Source organism: Chlamydotis macqueenii, chromosome 6 (genome assembly GCF_036417535.1).
Source record: "Chlamydotis macqueenii isolate bChlMac1 chromosome 6, bChlMac1.mat, whole genome shotgun sequence".
Taxonomy (NCBI): Eukaryota; Metazoa; Chordata; class Aves; order Otidiformes; family Otididae; genus Chlamydotis; species Chlamydotis macqueenii.
This window is the reverse complement of record NC_141561.1, coordinates 2,702,397-2,725,015: the sequence shown is the minus strand read 5'-3', so window position 1 is coordinate 2,725,015 and position 22,619 is coordinate 2,702,397. Positions and strand designations below refer to the sequence as shown.

The following is a 22,619-nucleotide window of genomic DNA, read 5'->3' as shown; positions in this document are numbered from 1 at the left end:
GGTGACCCAGCTAGATCTCACACCTACTGAATGGTGTAGTCAGTGTGTAATCCATCAGTTCTCTATAGACAATTTACAGTCTCTCCAGTTTTTAGAGAGCTGAAACTCAAAGGACAATTTGTGGGTACTGGCATGTAAGCAAGCAGCTGTGGAACTTGCTAGGTCACAAACTTCTTCTGTGAAAAAGGGAAAGATGATCTTGTCATGGAGTAAATAGTTCCAGTTTTGTATTTGTAGCATGAGTTGATTTTAACCAGGAAATACGTTAGTACTGAGCATTTTCCATCAACTTCGTACACGCGTGCACACAACCTTATTGTGTGCAGAACCAAGGTGGAAAAAGTGTTTTAGGAACCGGATCTTTAATTCCTTGTTCTGACAGACTTCCAGTGGGTTGACAGGGAATCTGAGCAGAGACAGCATGGGGAGAAATGGCTGAAAAGTTCTTTTTCTTAATCTTAAAAGTTGTTTTTTGTTTGCTTTTTGTGTCTTTGTCTACCAACTAGGTTAAGCTTTAGGAAAGTTTCTTCCGAGTGTACTTGTAGGATTCTCACTTGCAGCAGCATTATGTAACTTTTTTTGCTATTTATGCCTCACGAGTTTTACTTTTGACTTAAAATTTGTTTAATCTTTCAATAGAATCGAAAGAATGATGAAGCGTCTTATGAAAAGATGTTGAAATTAAGAAGAGAGTTTAGCAGAGCCATAACAATTTTGGAGATGATTAAGAGGAGAGAGAAAACAAAACGCGAGCTATTGCATTTAACATTAGAAGTTGTTGAGAAAAGGTAAAATCGCAAATTATATCTGTAAGAAGTCATTTATAACACCAAGGTTTTAATTTTCATCAAATGAATTTGAAAATGCATCCTGCAATTTATTTCTGTATGGATGCACACGTGCATGGCTGAAGGCTTATAGAGCACTGTAAACTTCAGAAGCTAAAATAGAAAGGTTTTACGCAGAGTGTTTGCCTGGTTTGTGTCTTTCAAGTAGTTCCCAGTGGAAATGCAGTATTATATTTTTAATGATGTCTTTTGAGGTACCATTTGGGTGATTACGGAGGTGAAATCCTCAATGAAGTCAAGCTTCATAGACCTGAAAAAGAGATGAGCACAACTCCATCCGCTCTTCATAATGGAAATCATCACAAAGTTCAAGAATGTAAAGTTAAGGTAAGCTTCCTTCTGCTGCAAGTCTCTTGTTAGAGGTTTCGTTGTTCTTTTAGAAATACTCTGTAGGTGTTTGCATTGGAAAACTGAGTAGGAGGCTGCTGTATTTGAAGGTAGGAGACCAGGAGACTGCTATGCTTGCTTCCAGTTGAACGTTTGTTGTCTTTCCCACCTGAGTTTTAAAATGATTGGCTGGCATTGCTGTTTCTTTCTTTAAACAACAGCATTGTAGTAGTCTTCATTCTCCTTCTCAGTTCAGTCCCTTTCCTTGTAGGCTGATGTAAACGTGAAAGTGTTCAGTGGATGTCAGGGCCTCCGTGAGATTGAAAAGTACAGTGAGTTATTTTTCCTTCTCCCTTCGAAGGGAGACTAGAGCACTGAAATTTTCTGATGGGGTTGTCTGTGGGTACTGGCTGGCCCTCAGTGCAAAGATAGCCCTGAAAATACAGGATTTTACTGAATTACAGCTAGAACGCCAAAGGATTCTAGAAAATATTCTGAACTGTTTAAGTGATCTTTGATTACTAACTTTTCCAGGCACAAGAATGCCACTGCTAAAAAGTTGCAAGCAACTAATATTTTAAGAAACACTTACTGGAATTTGTAGCAGTTTATTATTACTGAGGCTTGTATACTTATCAGTAATACTGAGTAGGAGTTTTTATATCTGCTGCTGCTTGGCCATCAGTATTAGGTAAGCAGGAAACACAGAAAGGGGGAAGGAAGAGTGGCTAAATTTGGGCACTTCTAGTTTCTGCAAAGGGATGGAAGGCTGCTCTGGGAGAATGAATGCAGAAGGATGTAAGACTTGAGTTGCTGTGTGTCGTACACTAGTTATTCTGTCATTCTATAACCAGTGAAATTGTGGAATGCTGTACTTAATGCTACCTTGACAAAGTCTTCCTTTACATTTTTTTAATACGTATAGAAACCCAATGGATCTAGTTTCGTTTTTACAACTGACCTTGTTAGTAACATCCAGAGAAGTAGCAGTATAGGAGTAATCCATAGCTAGAAATACTAAACTTTAACGGTTTTTTTTCTTGTCTCATGAAGAAACCTGTTCCACTCAGAAAAAAAACATCATCAAAGTGAACTCTGTATCTTCTCTTACTGTTCAGATCCAGTACCGAATCAGATCGGAATATTTTGTATACTCATTGTGATCTTCCTGCAAGGACAGTCTTTACCCCTGTGCAGAAGTGAATTAAAATACTTTTTTTTTCAGGAGGATCCTAGTTAACCATGACTGTAGTTGTTGGTTCTGGTGACGTGCGGTTCCAGTAGAATTAAATGAAAGACAGTAGTATGGTCATAAGCGGCTTTCATGATAGGCAGCAGGACTGACAAATGTTTCCATCTCAGGTTAATGGTTTTAAAGTTTGGGATTTTTTTGCAGTTAGTACGGACATTAATTGCAAAGTGAACTGCTTCCAATTTTAACATACTTGTGTTATTACAAATGGTTGCTCTGCTTGTCTTGTTTCTACTTCTTTATACCACGATTCTTTCAATTGTTACTGAAGCCATAAGTCTCTTTTGTTCTTCTTAGGAGCTGTGTTTGCTTTAAAACATAAATCCTAGACAGTCATGTTTTGGAAACAAACAAAACCCCTGAACAAACCAAACCCAGAAAACAAGTTTCCGTGGCAAGCCATTTTAATGTCATCCTTATAGTTAAGCTCATTGAACTGAGTACAGTATAGAAAAAGGATAAGACCTGATGTTCTGCTGTTAATGTGACAGGGAAAAAAATGCACCCGACTTTGAATTAAGACGTGTTTTTGAGAAATAACCTGAACTGCCATTTATTATAAAATGCTTGGATGTAAGGCTGGAGCGTTGAACACCTTTTGAAGTTTGTATTTAGCACCCACGACACCTAGTGGTCCCTGGATTTAATACAAATCCCTTGCCGTGGTGCTGGGGCAGGAATTTTGTTTCTCGTCTCCAGTTATGAAGCTGAGCTCTGTTGCAGGAGTTAGTTTCGGTCAGACGGTTATTGATAAGTGGTAATTTACGGTAAATTTAAACACTTTTTCCAAACTGCACTGGCTTTTACTTGTAATTGAGAATTTTGCAAGTGAAATTATCTTTCTAAATTAAAAGCTTTGAAGTTTAATAGCATTTGTGTTCAAGTCAACAGTTTAATATGGACAGAGTTGCTTACTACAGAAGGTTCATGTTAGCAAAATCTTACGTAGCAAAAATGAGCAACATTACATCTTTTCAAAAACATAAACTACCTGAGAAACGTGAAACCAGTTAGGTCGTTTCTTTGGCACATATCTGAGCAGTTCAGAAAATTTAAAGTGCTTGCATTAAAAACCTGAGATTTCAGAAAATCATTGGAATGGGATTTCCAGTTACAATATACTGAGTGTGGCTTGAAAGCTTTCAGTTTGTTTATTAATAAATATCTGTGAAGATGATCAGAGCTCACGTCCTGGATTTCTTAAATGTTTTGAGTAAATTTTTCATTGTACTTCTGCAGATGCTGCATGCTGAGAGGGTTTGGAAGATAAGCAGTCATGTCTTTAAGGCATGAGAAGAGGAGAGGTTAATTATTTTTTTAAACTTTGTTTTTCACAAACAGCATCCTCATCATTCGTCTCTAAAGGAGGAGGTGTCAGATGTTGTACGTCAAAAGAAGAAATACCTAAAGAAACCTAAAATAGAGTGCGTAGTAACTCCTCAACAGTCCTCTGCTGAGCCCTTGCCTGTTATCAACAAGAGTGATATTAAACAGTATGACTTCCACAGTTCAGATGAAGATGAGTTCCCGCAGGTAATGCTGTGTTACAAAATCTCAACGTGAGTACAGAAGGTAGAAACTTCAATTGCCTGCAATTTGGCCAGTCTAGCTTGAAATGTGGAACAACTCTCAGTGGATATATCTACAAGTTATTTGTGTAAGCAGTGCTTCTGAGAAGCTTGCGTTTGGTATATAAATATGGCACTTCATATTACATAAACATAAGCTTGTATAATAAATAACTGAAAGTGTATTATATAAACATGGCGGTTGGAAGAATGACTTTGCTTTCTGGTCTAGGTACACTCACCAGTATCAGAAGCAGAAGAAGAAAATGATCCTGATGGACCTTGTGCTTTCAGGAGAAGAGCAGGATGCCAGTATTACGCTGTAAGACTATCTGCTGTTGTATTTAGTGTGGTGGTTTTTGTTACGTTGGGTGGTTTGGGTTGTTTTAATTTAGATTGGCATAGTACTAATGCAATAGTTCTTCTGTTCTCGCTTTCACCACCAAGGCTTTGATGATTTGGTGAATCCAAAGACAGTAATTTTCAGTCTTCATGAGAACTATTCTCATGGTGCTGTTCCTCTGTGGTTACCTGAGGGCAGTGTAATGTGTTGCCTGCAGACCAGTTAAGGCACTGTTAAGAAGGGAGAGGTTTTTTGTCCCCCTTGGTTTTCTTACCACCTCCTTTCTTCCCGGCTTGTAGGGCTCGTTAGAGTGAGGTACTAGTTGTCCCGGCTCTTAGACCTGCTGAGAGATCTGCTGGGGCATTGAGCAGTGTCTGCTATTGAAGCAGAGGGGTTCAATCTATTGAGGGTGTTTTTCACATAGCGAAGTAAAAATTTTCTTTTGAAATCAGTGCAAACTGTAGATATATTAAAAAATATCATGTTGCAATTGCAAGAACGTACAGAGAACAGGCTAGTTGTAGATAGCCTCTCATCAGCTCAGAACCACCGAGAGTGAAATTTTTGACCAAGCATGTGCTTGTAGATGGGGAGCTTTAGGCTGCAGAGAACCAAGAGAGGCAGCACAACACTACAATGGATCTGGTTTTTTCTTTGCTTGCTTCCCGTGGGAAGAATTGTGTTACATGACAAAATAATTGTGCAGCCTTTAAAGTGACTTATTGAGAAGTTGTTTAGTCACTAGGTAGGCTGGTTCGGAAGCCCAGACAACCCCCCTGAATACTCAAATTATAGCATGGGCATGTCCCACAAGTGGCACTGAAAGTTCTTTGTGCGGGTCAGATGTGTGCTGGCACCTGCTCCTGCGCCTGCTTTACAGTGTTCTGCTGTGTCGTAGTCACTTCCAGAATACCACAGACAACCCGATCTTTACAAGAATATGCCATTATTTTTAACTACTCCTCTTCCTCTAGAGACTTATTATTGGGTTGTTTAAGGTAATACTTGTCTGTTTGCCACCCGTTTTCTTTGTGTGGCCTCTTAACTTACTTGTTCTTTCAGTTTGGGTAAGTCTGGATTTTTTAAACTGTTCATTGCTAATCTAGTCACCTTTTCTGCTTAGCTCCAGAGACTTAGCTGAAGCTTCTCTATTGCTCAGAATTTATCCTACTTTTTTTTTTCCTTAGCCTGTGAGTTAACTCCTTTGCCAAAAGAAGTTGAGACGACTGAAAACTTGCGTGTTTAATCTTTCTTGTTACTTTTCCATTGCTGTTTAAAAGTCTTAATGTTAGCCTTCTAGCTTTTTTTTAAACTACTGAAGCCATTTGAGTTTTGGTTACTCTTAACATAAATGGATTGACTCTATAGCAGTACTGTTGCTGTAGGCTTAACGTGATCACAAAAATTGATTGTTTTAATGAATACATATTCACCTGTCATATAAGACATTTCAGACAGCACACAGCATTTTTGCTTGTAAAGATTGTGCAGTTTTGAGTTCATAATAATAACGAAGATATTCATGGAGTAATAAAAATGCTTTAAGGTAAGCTGATAGGGAAAATACACTGTCAAGATCCAGTAATTGAGTGCTGTGTATTGGAACAAAGGCCATTCAGAGCAGCGTCTGTTGCCTTTGGCAGTATGTGTTTCAGGAGAAAAATTAAACTGCAAATGTAGGATCTCCTTTTGAAATTACCTACACACTTAGGTTGCAAGGTATCTGAGCTGCGAATTGTTGTCCTTCGGCTTCTAAGAGCCTGGAGCTCAGAGGCTGTAACAGAAAATAATTGCTCCCTGTGTTTTCTGTCTTGTGATGAAATCACCAAGGAGTTGTTATCAGATGGGAGGTACTGGGCCAGGTGGACCTGTGTCTGTTCAAGTTCTGTCTGTCAAGTTCTGGCTTGTGCAGTATTTTGGTTGTCATCTAGTTTTACGACTAATCAAGGAAATAGGATTTTCTGCTTCATGAATTCATGGTTTGCTTGGGGTTTTTTTGTTTTTTTTTTTTTTGTTTGTTTGTTTGGTTGTTTTTTTTTAATCTGAATTATTTTATGACCTGAGCTTACTAATCAAATGGTAGTTCTGTGAGCATTTTCAACATTTTCTATATTGTTGCCTGTGCATAATCATTTAGTAGTTACCTAACCAAAGGAAATGAGTGAAAAATTCTCTCTTCTTTTTTCTTCACAGCCTCGTTTGGACCAAACTAATTCTTCATACGAAAACTCAGAATTGGGAGAATTGGACAAACTGAGGTTCAGGCATTGCCTTACAACCCTTACAATTCCAAGAAGATGTATAGGATTTGCAAGGAGACGAATTGGCAGGGGTGGAAGGTACATGAGCGTTATTTTTGCTGTTCATTCCCCTTCAAAGGGTAAAAGTATTAGGAGATAGTTAACTAATGTCTCTTTTTCTTTCTTTTTAACCAGGGTTATAATGGACCGAATATCCACAGAACATGATCCTGTCTTGAGACAGATTGACCCGGAAATGCTGAACAGTTTTTCAAGCTCTTCCCAGACTTTAGACTTTTCTTCTAATTTTTCACGGACCAATGCTTCCAATAAACATTGTGAAAACAGACTGTCCCTTTCTGAAATACTAAGCAATATCAGATCGTGTCGACTGCAGTGTTTTCAGCCAAGGCTACTAAATCTCCAGGACAGTGATAGCGAAGAATGTACCTCAAGGAAACCAGGGCAGACTGTGAATAATAAAAGAGTCTCTGCAGCATCTGTAGCTTTATTGAACACCAGCAAGAATGGCATATCAGGTAGGCAAGGATTTTAATTCTTCTGGAACTTAAAATATTGAATTCCAGTGTTTTTACCTGTGACTGGACTAATAACATCTTCAGCAGTGAAATGTACCTAAACCAGAGATACAAGCTAATTATTTTGTATTTCTTAGAAGCTACAGAAATTTTCCAAAAAACTCTCATCTTCCTCTTGCTCGTATTACAGTTTCGGCAGAATCTTGATAAAGTGGTGGACTTAAACATGCATTATCCAAACGAGGGATTCTGCTCCTATTTAAGAATTGCTTAGGTATGATTGAGTCTTAAAGACTTTAATTGGTCTAACCTTGTTTAAGGAGAGAGGAACGCTCTTCATAAATGCAAAAGAAAAACAGTTGGTTTTTGGAGCAGGAGAGGTTCTCTTTTTTTATTTATTTATTTTTTATATAGTCAGTGTTTTTCTTTTTAAATATTGCCAAAACATCTCAGAAAACCCGTAGTAAGTTAGTAAGGATACTGAGCAGGCATGAAAAAGGCTGAAAACAGCACTTTCTGTTGATATCTGTCATAGTAACAATTTCGACACTGGGAGCATCCAATGATGCACCTTCTCTGTTGATTTTTTTTTTTTTTTCAGAAAATTATCAGCCATTGATTAAGTGTCATAAGAGATTGCCTTTTCCCTTAAACGTCATCTCTAACTCCCATAGCCAATGCAGCCATCTCTTAACCGTCCAGCTTTATGACCAGAGCTGCAGATGACCAGGACAGCCATTCACATATAAATGGTTTAAAAAGTTTCTTGTAGTATCTTCACAAGCATGTGAAATATATGCACCTCTTCTGATCTTTGTCGACCCTTTGTTAGCCATTTGGGTATAGAAGCTCTGAAGTTGGAATAAAAATCACCAAAAGAAAAAATGGCTTTAAGCTTATATTAGCAGTCTTTACATCACTTGCTTCGTGTATTAGGAGTTGTCATTGCGAAAGGTTTAACATTGTCACCTCTTTACAATCGTAAAAGGATGTATGAGTCTTTAAAAAGCTGACAATTGGAGATATGCCAAAAGGATCTACTATCAAGGATCTGAGTATTTGGCCTACTCTATTGTGTGTGTACAGAATTAGGTATTCTAGAACAAGATAATTAGATAGTATAGTAGGCTGATTGTAAATTCCATCATTAACTTTATATGGGTGTGGAATGGTCCATCTCTTTTAAAGTCAGTTGCAGGACTGGGTATGTCTTCAGTAACATACCTTAGAATTCATGTGTAGAAATTAAATTTCTTGAAGACAAAAGCAGTTTTCTCTATGTTGTGATTGTAAAAGACTGAGCATTAGCTTATTAATTAACATCAGTGTAGTACTGACATAAGCACAAAATGCTTACTTTCGTGACTGACTTTTCAGTATGCTCATTGCAACCTTTATATTGTTCTCTCTCTCATAAAAAGATTTGCACAAGAATATTTTTCTGCTGTATGAAGAGAACAAACCTGATGTGCTATGGTCATGTTTTGTATAATTTTTTTTTGTAAGGAACTTGAAGGGCTGGAGAGTTGCACCTGTAGCAGAAAGGGGCAGTTTTGTGTGATGGGATTATTGATAAGCATCGAGAGATGTCTTGTTAAAGCAAATGCAGAAAATAGAAAGGAATGCTATTTGTCAGAGTTAAGGATGTGAAACATGGACCATAAGCTGTAAGTAACAATGAAGAATTTGCTGGTAGCTCTTTATAAAACAAGAGCAAGTAATACTGCAAGATTTCTGTTTGCATGAGTAAAGTATGATGACACCAAGGTAAGGAAAGTTGCTTTAAAAGATACAGGTTGATTATTTTTTTTCCTTAGAATTTTTAATGATAATATAATAAACAATTGATTATTTAAGGATTAGCTAGATGTAAACCTTTGAGTCTTTGAATTCTACTCTGGGGAGACTTTTTTATTTTTTTCACCCTAAGGAGAATATTTTGGGATGGAAGCTGATATATCTGATTTTAGTAGTAAATGAAGAAATGAATGAAGGCAAAAGGCTGAAGAGATTTGTGAAATCTCCATACCTGGCTTTAGTATAAATAAGGATTGCAGCAGTGGAAGAGAATTCCAGTAGCTAGAGGAAAGATGGCACATAAAAAGAAAGCAAAAACGAGAACAGATTTAAGCAGTATATTCAGGGAAAGGGGGGCCTGTGTTTTGACAGGGAACTGTGTATACATAAGAAAAAAATGTCAGCCCTTCCTGTTTCAGGTCGGTATTACAACAAGAATAAAAACCCTAAGTTGTTGTTGCTACGTGGCAAATTAATGACAGACCTGATAGACACGTGCGGACTAGCACTCGTGTACTTCAGGCTTGCACTGTTAGGGAAAGAGAACTAAAGGACAGAGAAATACGCATTTTAATGATGGGAGAGACTACAGAGAAATATCTAAAAAAAAAAAAAAGCATAAAACCAAATCTGATGGATCTAAGCTACTTTGCCGAGGAATAGTAATTAACTTCCGTCCCATAATTTTAGAAAACATCTGAAGAATACATTTGGGTTAGGACAGAGATCACTCAGCAGTTGAAGTCCATTATGCAGGGAAACTTACAGTAATGGAAGAGCTTTCCAGTTTTAAATTACAAAACAGATGCTGTAATTCTGGTGAAGGATCAGATGCAATAGACAACAGAATTCTTCACCAAATGACTAAGCTAGCAAGAGGCACTGCTCTTAGATTTTCTCATTCGTAGATAGTGAGTAAATTTTAAAAGGGCTGGTCAAAGTCTGGTTGTGTGTTAAATGAGCCCAGGTGTTATGACTGCATTTATTAAAGTAACTCTGTTTGTGAGATGATTGAAATCAGTTGATTTCATAGCACGCTTACCTGTAAGCATAAAGCTACCTCTATAAGAAACATTGATAGTAATCAGTTAAACTGATTGGTTTTGTTTTTTTTTTCTTTTAGTTTAGAGAAGACTTGGAGTTGCTTGCTTTCGTTGTCGGTGCACAAGAATATTTAAGTTACCTCTGTATTATATTTTTCACTTGTATGAATAAAGCAACACTCTGGTATTTCCTCAAATGCTAGGCATTGTACAAACAGAAAGAAAGACGTATTTTTAAAATGTGTGACTAGTCTTTTCTTGAAAGTGCCTGATCAGTGCATGAATAAAGAATGACTGTTTCAAGCTAAATTACTCTCTTGCTCATGTTATAAGAAGTGGAAATGGGAAAATGGAATTGGAAGAGCTTTAAGAGACAAAGTCACTGAAACAATCTGATCCCTTTGATCAGTTGCGTAAACTTTTTGTAGTCTTACACGCGCTATCTAGAGTATGCTGGTCTCTTTGCCAGAGACACCTCCAAAAGAAGTCTCTGTTGAATCTAAAATGAGAGAAAACTGATGAGTTGGGGGTACAACTGACCATCAGGAGAGATGATGGAGGAAGGAGGTTACCAGGAATTTGTATATGATGTTACTTATGACAGCTAAATAATACTTAACCTGCTTGCTGAATTCCTAGAGTGCAACTCAGCTCGCTTTTGGGACTGAAGAAAGAAATAGGCTTTAGGCAAAATCTTCAGCAATTTGCGGTGCAGGCTATATGTTTGTTGCATTTGGCTTCCAGTCTGCTTCAGCTGCCAGTTCCAATGACCCGCTCAAGAAGTTACCTGTTTAGTTACCATGTCCCAAGGTAGAAGAGAGAGCTGCAGGTGATGGCATTCTCAGCTGAAGGAGTTTGCTTATGGAACAAGCTTTTCCCTTTTAGAGGTATTTTTTCCCCAGAATTAAATACAATGTAGAAGTAATTAGATTAATGAAATACCACTTTTAGGGCACATGATCTTTGATTAAAGCCTTCAAATCCCAAGAGAAGTGATGTAATAATCCAAACGAAAGCTATCAAGGAGGATAGGAGCCCAGAAGACTTAATTTCACATTGACTTTTTACCCTGTCCTGTTGTAGTACTTCAATACAGTCAGGCTATGGTAAAGTAGAAAATCCTGTTACTCATCAGTGGAAGATAAAATTCTAGTAAACAGAACCTTTTATAAGAAGTATAGAGCACTTGCACTTAACTATGACCTTAAAGGCTACCTTGGGACATCAGAGGCGTGCTATTTTTGTCTTTAGGACCCTTCAGTTGTTTGATTTGGCAGAAGCAAATGATATTAAATGTGCTAATGAACATCTGCTGGCTTATAACAAGGCAACAGCTGAGTGCAGTCTAACCACTGAATAAATACCTGGTGATAGGTAGTGAACTGAGTGGAATTTAAATATGGTGACGCGCTGGCGTGGGTTGCCCAGAGAGGTGGTAGATGCCCCATCCCTGGAAGCATTCAAGGCCCTGGGACTGGATGGCCTCTAAAGGTCCCTTCCAACTCAAACCAGTCTATGATTCTGTGCAAAGGCAGATTCTGTGCAGACAAATAATAGCAGATTACAGCTAAATGCAACTTAGGTATTTCTTTTTGCCATTTAAGCTTGTTCTAAATCTTTTTTTTTCTTTGTAAAACAAAGACGTGTTCTGGAATTTTCTTACCTCAGAACTTAAAAATAGAAATACATATAGATGTAATGTTCCAAAATGCTGTTCTTGGCTCTGTTCCCTTTACTAATGCAACACGTTTTGGGAGACTGTTGTGAGGGAACTGAACAGGTTTAGCTGACTGAACACAGTTAAGTGCTTGTAGTAATAGGTAGGAACCTTCAAGGTGAACAGAGTACAGCTAAATGTGAAATACATTTGTTTTTAGACTATGTTGGAAATTATAACAAAACCCCTAGAATCTAATAGGAGTAACTGTATAAGTCATGGAATTTTAAGTGTCCTCCTCACGTGGTTGAAGCCTATTTGAATAGCGTAGCAGTAGAGAAGAAGTTTCAGTACTGATTTCTAAACAGTCACAGTCTTAATGCTGGGGAATTTCAGGACAACTGAGTGTTACAACTAGCAAATGAAAGAGCCAGGCCCTGAAAGATCGATCACTTCATGTTTTAATGTTAGCTCAGTGTCTCTTGATAAGATGTTAACTGCTGCAGAATCCAGGTGTTTGAGATGAATGACAGCTTCAGTCTTTGACAAGTGTAGTTCAGAATAAACTGCTGAAGTGTAGTTAATGGGAGTCTTTGGAAAGTGGATTCTTTTTTTGCTTCCTCCTAGATCTTAATTCTCAGGTTAAAACTCAGGTTTTAACATGAAACACTGGACAGTATTTTCAATTTATCAAGTGTGCAGTTCTTCAAGGGGAGAATAATGAGTAAAGCTTTTCTGACTTCAGCATTCCCTTCGCCTGTTGAGAGTACAATCCTGCTGGGATTGCATTAACCTGGTTCTCATAAATAAACAAATGTATTGTGTCACTCAAACTCTTACTCCATTAAAAAAAGGTAGCTGATGGAGAAAATCCTATTCAAGTGAAACTTAAGCATTTCCTTCGGAGGGGAAAAAACTCTGTGAAATAGGAAGGTCAAACTGGATTTCCTAAATAAACAGTGCTCTGTGATATTTGCAAACACTAAGTTTTAGACTGGAAGATTAGCTTTGTCATTGTAGATTCGCTTGTAGTCCTTTCAAGTGAGAATTGGTATAGAACTGAATACAAACTATTGAAAGATACGGATTCTGGTTGTGCTGTGGAAGTAGGTGTTCTCGAATGCTGGGCAGGTGCTTCCTTCACAGAGTCCATTCTGCTGTCAGAGAAAAGGGCAATAATAAGGGACTGTAGGAAGGAAAGTTGTACAGGAATAAACTGGCAGTGTTTACTGGGAGAGCAGGCACCCAGCTCAGCCCAGTGTACTTCTTCCTCAGCTGTGATTTCTAGGCCGTGTATTTTCTGAAAACCAGGAAAAGAATTTCGTTAAGCTTGTGCTTAAAGCTACTGGAGAGAAAAACCACCAAAGACAAACTGCTTAAAAGCAATGAAAGCTATGAATCCTTTTGTATAAACTGATTAAATGCTAAAAGAAGACAACAAACAAATTTAGCTTGACCTCTCCTTTACGTAAGAATATGTGAAGGTCTTTGTGGGGATCTAACACCATGTATGTTGTCTTCAACCACTTGTATCCAACACGGATGCACTCTTGCATTTCAGGTGTTTGTTTTGTGCAGGCCTGTTTAACACTCGCTTCACTTTCTTTTCTTTAGTAACAGGGGGTATCACAGAGGAACAATTTCAGACACATCAACAGCAGTTAGTTCAAATGCAGAGGCAACAACTTGCTCAGCTGCAGCAGAAACAGCAATCTCAGCATTCCTCCCAACAGACACATCCGAAAGCACAGGTAACGCACCTTAAATGTTGTCATATGCTGCTGTCTCCCTTTTTGCTTACTGTGTTTTTTCACCTCTCTTATAAGCTAAATATAACGCCTCAGTAAACACGTTAAATTTTGGAATGAACGTAGAATGGATTTTGGTGAAGATGCTTTCTTTTCCAGTTCACTGTGTGGTGCCCGGAAGGCAACTTGTGCTGTAGCTGGTACAAATGCCTTGCTTCCATTTTTCTATTTGGAATGAAATAGCATCTTAAGTTTCAACATCAAAAATTGTTGGTGTGGGTTTTTTTAATGTTATCTATCATGACTGCATTTTAAAAGCTGAGTAAGAGACTTTATGTTTTAATGTGTTAGTTGCATCCACAGAGTCGGTCGGTGTAGAAATAGCCAGTGCTCTGTCAGGTCATACCGTTTTCACTGCTTTTATCCTCCTTTGTGTAAGTGCTCTGAAGAGCCTTCTTTATTAAAACTGCTTTATGAGGTCATATATTCTGTTACGAACAGATGTTCAGTGAGTACTAGAAATTGGTAGCTTCTGAGAGGAAAAGGTAGTTTGGCATATTTGATTTGATTCCTTCCCCATCCTCAGTGTTACTTTTTTTTTTCACAAGACAGAAGTAGTAACATTTTTCTTCTGTAATGCCTTGCCAGGAAGGAATACATGTTTTTCTCTTGAGCTTAGTTTCCTGTTAGTTGCTTACCAAGAAAATATAAAAGCTGTTGCTGTTGTGTTTTACTGGGAAAACTTACTTTACTTTGAGCGTATTATATCTAATTGCCAGTGCTGTTTGTCCCTTCACCTCAGTGTTTCCTACTTTGATTAATCAGGGATTTGGTGTTGACAGTTACTGATTTGCATTTTTTTTTTAAGTCTAAATACACAATACCAGACTACTTAAACAAAAGGAATGAATTTTGGATTTTCAAGATACTCTGAATGTCTGTGGAAAGTAATTTTCTGAGTTCATCTAAATTGAAATTGCAGAATGATGCATTCAGCCATTTCAGGGTGTCTTTCCAGTACTTACCAGCCTTTCAGAGAAACGAGACAAACAGAAGGTCTATACTTCCAGAATGCAGTGGGCACTTCTGCCACTTTGTGGTACAAATTACTCCATAAGAGTGAATGTACCATAACTACTGAAAATTATGTAGGCTTGCAGTTGCAGTGTATTTGCTGCCTGGAGACAGAAGATAAAAGAAACTTAAGGCATAGTTGTTTCTGTAGAGGAAACTTCTTAAGCGCATGGAATCACAGAACGGTTTGGGGTGGAAGGGACCGTAAAGCCCGTCCAGCCCAGCCCCCTGCCCTGGGCAGGGACCCCTTCCACCAGCCCAGGGCGCTCACAGCCCCGTCCAGCCCGGCCTTGGGCACTGCCAGGGATGGGGCATCCACCGGCGCTGGGTGGATGCCTGCCTCACCGCCCTCACCAGGAAGAACTTCTTCCTTATATCCAATCTAAACCTATTCTCGTCCAGTTCAAAACCGTTACCCCTCGTCCTACCACTATACTCCCTGATAAAGCATCCCTCCCCATCCTTCCTGTAGGCCCTCTTCACATACTGGGAGGTCTCCCCGCAGCCTTTTCTTCTCAAGCTTAAAGAGCATATCATGGAAGTGATCTGTCCTGCCAAGACCTGCGTTTGCCATCGAATGGCTGAACTGGGCAGGGCTTACTCAACGCTCATTTGCACGCTGATTTTCAACTTTTTTGTGAGACTTGTGATATAGAGATATTTAATGTTACAGTGCATTAGATAACATTTGTATTTAATTGTTTACTGGTAATTGTGCATTACAGCAGTCCTAGCATGATATTTAATTTCATACTTAGACAATTATAAAGACTTTTTTTTTTATTCCCACAGGGCTCCAGCACCTCTGACTGCATGTCAAAAACGCTTGATTCAGCCAGCGCCCACTTTGCTGCCTCTGCAGTGGTTAGTGCACCTGCTCCGAGTCGCAGTGAGGTAACGAAGGAACAAAACACCAGCCACAACAATATTAATGGTGTTGTCCAGCCTTCAGGTGATGATTTCTTAAAACTTGGGGTCTAGTGTGAACTAAGAATATGTCAACTAATCTTATTTCTGATTTCTAAATACTATTTAATAAACAAAAAAACCCCACAAATATATTAATTGTGATAGTTTTAAATATTGTTCTTTAAAATACTTCTGTGCAATGGCATACAGGTTAGTATGATAATAAACTACCAAATGCTCTTTACCTTGGAAGAATATTGTTTCTGTTTTCTTTTCTAGGCTTTTATCTTTTACTAATCTGTTATGATCGAAAGTGCAAATTACAGCATTTTAAAAACAGAATGAATGTGTAATTAAACAAAAAAATCAATTCCTTAAAACATTAATTACTTTGAGATGGAAATAGAAGACTTGCCACATTATTCGGTCATTATCTCATGTATTCGTACGTAACTACTTCTAGCAATTCTTTTCACATAACTGAAAGTTTCAGGTTTCTTTGCATTTAGGATTCCTCCCAAAATCAGGCAAAAGCATAGATGTTGGCATTCACTGCCTTCCCCAGCCCCCTGCTGAACCTCTGTTACCAGACAGCAGCAATGCCAGTCATGCTGGTGCAGTAGACACGTTGCCGAGAGACAAATGTTATTTGGAATTTGACTGCTATGACAAATAAAAGGCTTTTAGGGTAATTTGTTGTTTTAACAGCTAATAATGTGATTAGTTTTATAGACCTTCTGCCAGGCTGGGTTAATGGTAATATGAAATGAATAGAGGGGAGAAAAAACCCACAACTGAATAAAATCAATATACTGGAACAGTTCCAGGAAAGAAAAAGACCTCTGTGTATAATTCTCTAAGATCATATCTGAGAGGGTAGTGTTTTGAGGCTTATAAGATCAGGCACGTGGTAGGGTACCATGCCGATACGCAGCTTTACAGTTGATGAAAACCATTGCAGATAGTATGCATGTAAAATTAGACTTCTCTTGCTGTTCTAAAGCTGTAAGTGGCAATGATGTAAAATAGTTGTTCCTATTTAAGATAGGAAGATTTGTACATAAGAAAATGCTAGCTGAAAGCACATTTCCCCCTAGATTCTTATTCCTGGGAAAAAAAAAATCTGTCTAGTTTCCGCTGTGATCAAGATCAGAACAGTGAGTAGCTAGGATACCAAGATAAAATTTGAGAACCTCTGTTTTGAATATACGCTGTGAAACCTGAAGTTTCTCACAACTGAGGAGTGCAAGCGGAGCATTGCAGTGTAATGTGAAAAGAGTTTTCTGCTTGGCCTGGTCTTAGACCCTTAGTTTTGCTGCCTTGAGGGCGACTGGTCCCCAGAACCTCTTTACGTTGCCAGCAGAACTAGGTAGGAGGTGAAGAGGTGATTCAGAGCATCAGTACTTGGCTTCACAGTCAGTCTCTGAGGTTGCCTAGCTAAGGTGTTCCCCATTCAGTTCACTTGTATGGGGAATGTTGCCCCTTTAATATGAGGCCCCTGAAATGAGGTGTATGAAGTTGGGCAGTGTAAAAGTTCTTTGTTATACAGTAACTTCTTTCACTTTCTGATGTTCTTGTGAATGAAAAAAAATGAAGTATTTCTAATGTTAACTAGATGCCTTTCTAAAATTTTACATTTTGTGAATCTTTAAAAAACATGTTCTTGCACAATGCCAATGACACACATACTTAAAGCACTACCCTTGAGGTTAATCTTTGGCTTTCAGTGTAAGGAATGGCGTATTTTTAATTAACAACATCTGTTTTCTAACAGGAACCTCTAGAACTTTGTACTCCACCAACATGGCTTTATCGTCCAGCCCAGGGATTTCAACTGTACAGCTCGTAAGGACAGTTGGCCACACCACCACAAACCACTTAATTCCAGCGCTGTGCACGAGCAGCCCTCAAACGCTTCCCATGAACAATTCGTGCCTGACGAACGCAGTGCACCTCAACAATGTCAGTGTTGTTTCTCCAGTCAATGTGCATATCAATACAAGGACTTCAGCACCATCGCCAACAGCCTTAAAACTTGCCACAGTTGCTGCCAGCATGGACAGAGTGCCAAAGGTAACTCCTAGCAGTGCCATCAGCAGTATAGCAAGGTAAGCGTGGAGCGAGTTGGAGCAGTTTTCGGCTACGTGTCTGCTACGTGAATGTCTCCATAGATGTGCCCAGCTCTGCACTAGAGCTCTAAATGGAATTGTTTCCGCCTCTGGGAGACCTCTCAGTATAGCTTCAGCCTCACAAAAACAGCCAGCTGCCGGCATCTTCAGCGTGGCCGTGACAAACCACAGGAGCTGGTTTTGCAGATGGACTCCCAAATAATTTGCACTGATTTTGGGCACCTGTAGTTTTTGTAACTCCCATTGTGTTTAAAATGCCATCATTTGAACTCCTTTCATTTGTCCCTTCTTAAGCAGCACTCTCGGGTTATCAGACTCTCCCCGTGCACTCTTCCAGCTTTGTATACCCGTATTGTAAGGTGCAGGCTGGCACATAGCTATTTTATATATACGTACGGATGCCTGCATTTTGTATTTATGTCAAATATAAAGCATGTATGCGCCAGCCTGCGTCTTACATACATAGATATTTTTCCTTATTCTCATTGAACAGAAACACTATTATTTCAGAATTAGAAGATGTTTCAGAGGAGTGGCAGGAGCTTGCAGTTGGCTAAGTTTTCTGGAAATGATAATATTTGGGCTTTAAGTCTCTGCTGGACTGTATGATGTTGAAAAAAAACCACATTTGTTTAGAAAAGTAAAAAATGGATAATAGCAAATGCGGCTTTCTGATTATTTCATTATGCTTTCAGAGACATAAAAAAGAGGTTTTAGAGTTGGAAAATTGCAGGTATAATTTAGTCACTGTATAGGCTGAGGTATTTTTAAACTAGCACATGTGCCCTAAAGTGTACTTTTATATTATTAATGCATTTAATTCTTATTTCCTTCAAGTCAGAGGGGTGTCTCAAGTCATGTTAGCAAATGCCTTGAAAAGTACTACCTGAGCTGAATAGGTCTCAGGCTTCTCTACAGAGAACGATAATAAATTAGGGAGGGGAAAAAAAAATATTCTTGCACTAATGCTAAAGTGGAATTGGGGTGGAGGGGGGGAAATTATGTTAGAACAATGCTTTGCTCACTAATAGAAAAATTGCTATTTGATACTGAGTCGTCATGGGATATGTGGACTTTCCTCCTTCAGGAGACTTTGTCGTAGTCTTATCCATAATTTAGGCTGGTAATTTACAGTTGAATGCAATAATCTTGTAGAAGGGACTGCACTGCTAGTGGACTAAAAGCAGTTCTTAAATGCCAGTATTTAGTTTTAAATAATCTGTTTCTAGCGTACGCATTAAGTTTTCTCCCTGATCCAGGCAGCAGCTGTGTAAAAACACAGAGCGCATGTAAGAAATAATTAAAACTGCATAAGGAAGTATTCATGCTCTACCTGTAACTGTCGGATATTTCTTCTGTTGCAGAGAGAACCACGAACCAGAACGACTGGGTTTAAATGGCATAGCAGAGACAACAGTAGCCATGGAAGTGACATAACCTCAAACCAGTGTCTCAACCTGTGCTAATGGTGTAGTCGTTTATATTCCAACTGAATGCAAAATACAGCACTCTGTGGATCACAGAGAACTAAAATGGACCTAAATGGACTATCATTATATCGTGTATTAAGTCGATATATAATGTAAATTTTGTAAAATTGGGAAAATCACTACCTTGTAAAATAGTTTATTTGTATCATCAATATTATTTCTGTTACTTGAATAGTAGATATTCATCATCATGCTTTTGCACTTGAATTTGCAACTGAATGGATTAAAAAATAATTCTTTAATGGGATCATGAGCATGAAATGGGATCCTGCATCACTTGTTTTAACTATTTATTTTGCCATGTTTACATTTTGTATCTTGTACAAATAAATCCAACTTTGTGTCTAAAAAAAAAAGTTAAAGATTCATAGCTAGGAAACAAAATTCTTGTAATTTTTTTCTAAAGGAAATGTAAAGTTTTCACTTGGTTCATTTTGTTTCACAATTTGACTAGATGGACTTTTTGGTAAATACTTTAGTGGCATTTCACTGTCAAATATGAAGTTCAAGGCAAAATAGTATTTTCTATTACTGTGCAGGGGAAAGGGATGGATCGATACATGCAAATTTAATGTAGTAACTCACTTTTCCATATATTTTGAATGTATATTTCTATTTATAATACCAGTTTATAAAAAATAATTACACAGGAAAAAAACTGACTAGGAAAATTATGCATCTAGCACATATAAAATTGTGCAGAATGAGAAAATTTTCAACTGATTACATTTTATCTGAAGACTGCGTATTTTAACCGGCTTTAAAACTGTAACACACCACATAAAGGATATTTTACCAGGTATGTATTGCATTATATATCATTGCAATAATTAATTATTGGATGTCTAGATATCGAGCCATCCCAGGTGGTGGGGGGGAGGGAGGGTTGTGGCAAGATTGTCTTTTCAATTTTGGAGAGTTTTCCTGTGGCTACAAGGCAAGTAACGGGTTGGAAAAAGTCTGACTGTAAGCGTTGGACACCTTCGTAGTGTAGTGTTTTAGTGACTTTTTTTATACGGTTCTTGTAAATTAGATACGTGTAGTGGTGTTTCAGAATGTTTGTTTATGCACTAGTTCAGACAACTTTCCCTGTTACTTGTTCTTGATAAGTGAAAACTGCAGGGAAATAAAAATACATATCAAAACATGGACATGTTGCATATGTGTTTATTTCACAATGTGCAAGCGATGGCAGTGTAAATTTTAGAGGCTCTTAGTGGTCTTTTGATGATTTTGACCAAAGCATGTGTACTTTTTCCCCAAGGTTTCAGTTTATGTGATTATTTCCTGTGCTTACAATAGGTGGTAGGGGAGGGACGGTCTGGTAGTTGGACCTGAGACCTGGGAATAATCGGGGCAAGACCGTTTCTTCTTCTGCCAAAGAAACTCCAGGTCTTACTTTGGGCAAATCATTTGAATTTTCTGCTGCTTGGCTCTCTGCCTGTAATTCTGATAATATTTCTGTCTTTCTTACAAATCATAGAACCACTGAGCCCAGTCCAGCCCTGCCCCTCGTCAAGAAAGTCAAGATACGATTTGCCTGTATGTCATGCAGTCAGTGTGTTTTTCCTCTTGGCTTTTTTTCAAACTTTAGTATAAAAAGAGCTATTTTAAATCTAAGTTGTGTTTAAACGTATTTTGTCTAATGTTCTGTAAGTTAAAAGTTCTGACAGTTAAAAGCACTTGCAGAGCTTTACATACTGGGAGCTTGTCAGAAACTGAGATGTCTAAAATTAACTATTTTTTGCTTAACTGATGCTTTATTTTCTATTCAGTATGAAGTCTGGAGGAGAGATGATAATAGATCATATCTGTTGAGAATAGTCAGAGGAACCCACAACACTTGAGTGTCGCTGCCTTGGTCAGGCGAGGCGCGGTGGCAGGACTGGGGGTGTCAGCACAATGGGGAGCCCCTGTGCAAATGCACGCGCTTATTCATCGCTGCTCCTGCGTCATGCCTTTACTGGAACTGCTGCTTCCTGACAAACTGGTCTTTATGTGTACGTGATATTTTCAGGTATGTCTAAGGTTTGCTAAAGAACTAGGTTTATTTCTGGGATAGGACTATCATCTATGTAGTCTGAAGTATGAATTAATTTTTTTTTGAAAGCAGAACTGTTGCAAAACAGACTCTGAAAAAATAAGTTATTCTGCTTGATACATATAAAATAACCTTGCCTCTCTAACATACCCCCAAAATCCTTTTGAGGTTCAATGAAAATGTGAAGTCATTTCTTCTGAGGATTGGAAGTTGTACGCTTAGCAAATGACAGCTACCGAGCTCTGTAGCATAGACTCCTCTCACTGCAAATGTGGATCACTGTCGTGGAAAATGTCTCTAAGATTGCTCTGTATCTCTGACTTGGTATAGTCTAATCCTCATCGAATTACTTAAAAAACCTTTAGCTGGAGCTTCTGACTTAATAGGTTCTGGAAAAAATGTGAGGTGGAGAAAAGGATTTCATGAACTCCAGAGGCTGTAATGGTAAGTGTGTCGTATGTTGACTGAGTTTCATGTAAAGGATTGGTATTGACATAGCTTTACTGTAAAGTAGAACTGTAATCGTTGTCTTAAGAATTTCTAGCCATTAATTGTGTGCTTCAAGTGCAAGAAAAGGAGAGTGACAAATAATACTGTAGTCCATAGAAGTCTTCACTAAAGAAAAGGAAGGGAGTGTTGTTAGAAGGTCGTCTGCTTTCTCCTGCTACTGGTGTACAGCAGGGAATGCCAATGACCGAGTTATTTTTGTGTGCTGTTTCAAAAGTGTGTGTTGAGGATATGACCTTCTCTTTAATTCCCTTATTTGAACATCGTGCATGGCTGCAATATGATTTGAAGAGTGATTTCTGTTTTGTTACGTATTAGGGGATGTTGTTCAGGTAAGATTTTTAAATGTAGTTTATCTACAGCAATTTATACTGGACTTCGAGTGTAACATGCAGAGTTTTCCCTTCAATGTCAGATACTAGAAACTTCAAACAGGAAAGCTCTGAAGGCTACAGCAAACTAAACGCTACACAGGATTGTAATCTCAACAGACTTCCTGGATTTAACTGCAGATAAACGGTTTCAAATCTCACTTCCCTATTCCTTCTGCTTTTAGGTTTTGCAGTATTCAGACTTATTCTTAGAAGGATGGAGAATAACCTTCAGAAATTAAAGCACGTTTTCGCAGTAAACTGCTACTTGGGGAAAAAAAAAGAAAAAAGGAAAGAAATCTCTGTAAGAGGGAATGTTTCCTGTGTAGCAGCAGACCCAGGCAATGTAAGTTGGGTTAGCTATTAGGACCCAAGTGTTTACATTTGAGCAAAGGCACGTGGTGGATAATTGTTTTTCTTCTGATCTAACCAGCTAATTATGTGGAAAACATTAGATACAAGCGATTGCTGACTGTGAGGACAGGCACCGAGACCAGTTGACATGGAGACAGTGGTTTCTTGGCATGTGGAACCACTTCTACCCAGGAAGCGCCCTAAAGCAGGCAGCTGCTTGGAAGGGGATTTCTCAGGAAAAAAACCGGAGTTTTAGGGTAAGGGCGGTGTTACTTGAAGCCATGGCAGATCCACAGTGAAGGCTGTTGTTTTTGTCAGCACCGGAACTGCATTATCTGGAGTTTTTCACTGAGGAGCCTGACTCGTCTTTGACAGAGGTCAT

At 38.5% G+C, this 22,619-nt stretch overlaps 1 protein-coding gene across 1 annotated transcript in view; it reads left to right on the top strand.

Annotated features, from left to right (window-relative positions):
- Positions 1–20,113, top strand: part of EPC2 (enhancer of polycomb 2) — a 48,849-nt gene extending 28,736 nt beyond the window's left edge. Inside the window, exons 5-14 of the mRNA XM_086751156.1 lie at positions 640–788; positions 1,043–1,175; positions 3,769–3,960; positions 4,228–4,317; positions 6,532–6,677; positions 6,774–7,117; positions 13,229–13,365; positions 15,229–15,388; positions 17,120–17,453; positions 18,839–20,113. Of these exons, the coding sequence (XP_086607282.1) occupies positions 640–788; positions 1,043–1,175; positions 3,769–3,960; positions 4,228–4,317; positions 6,532–6,677; positions 6,774–7,117; positions 13,229–13,365; positions 15,229–15,388; positions 17,120–17,453; positions 18,839–18,911 (1,758 nt within the window). The 3' untranslated portion in view covers positions 18,912–20,113. The remainder of the gene's footprint in view (positions 1–639; positions 789–1,042; positions 1,176–3,768; positions 3,961–4,227; positions 4,318–6,531; positions 6,678–6,773; positions 7,118–13,228; positions 13,366–15,228; positions 15,389–17,119; positions 17,454–18,838) is intronic.
- Positions 20,114–22,619: the final 2,506 nt, after the last annotated feature.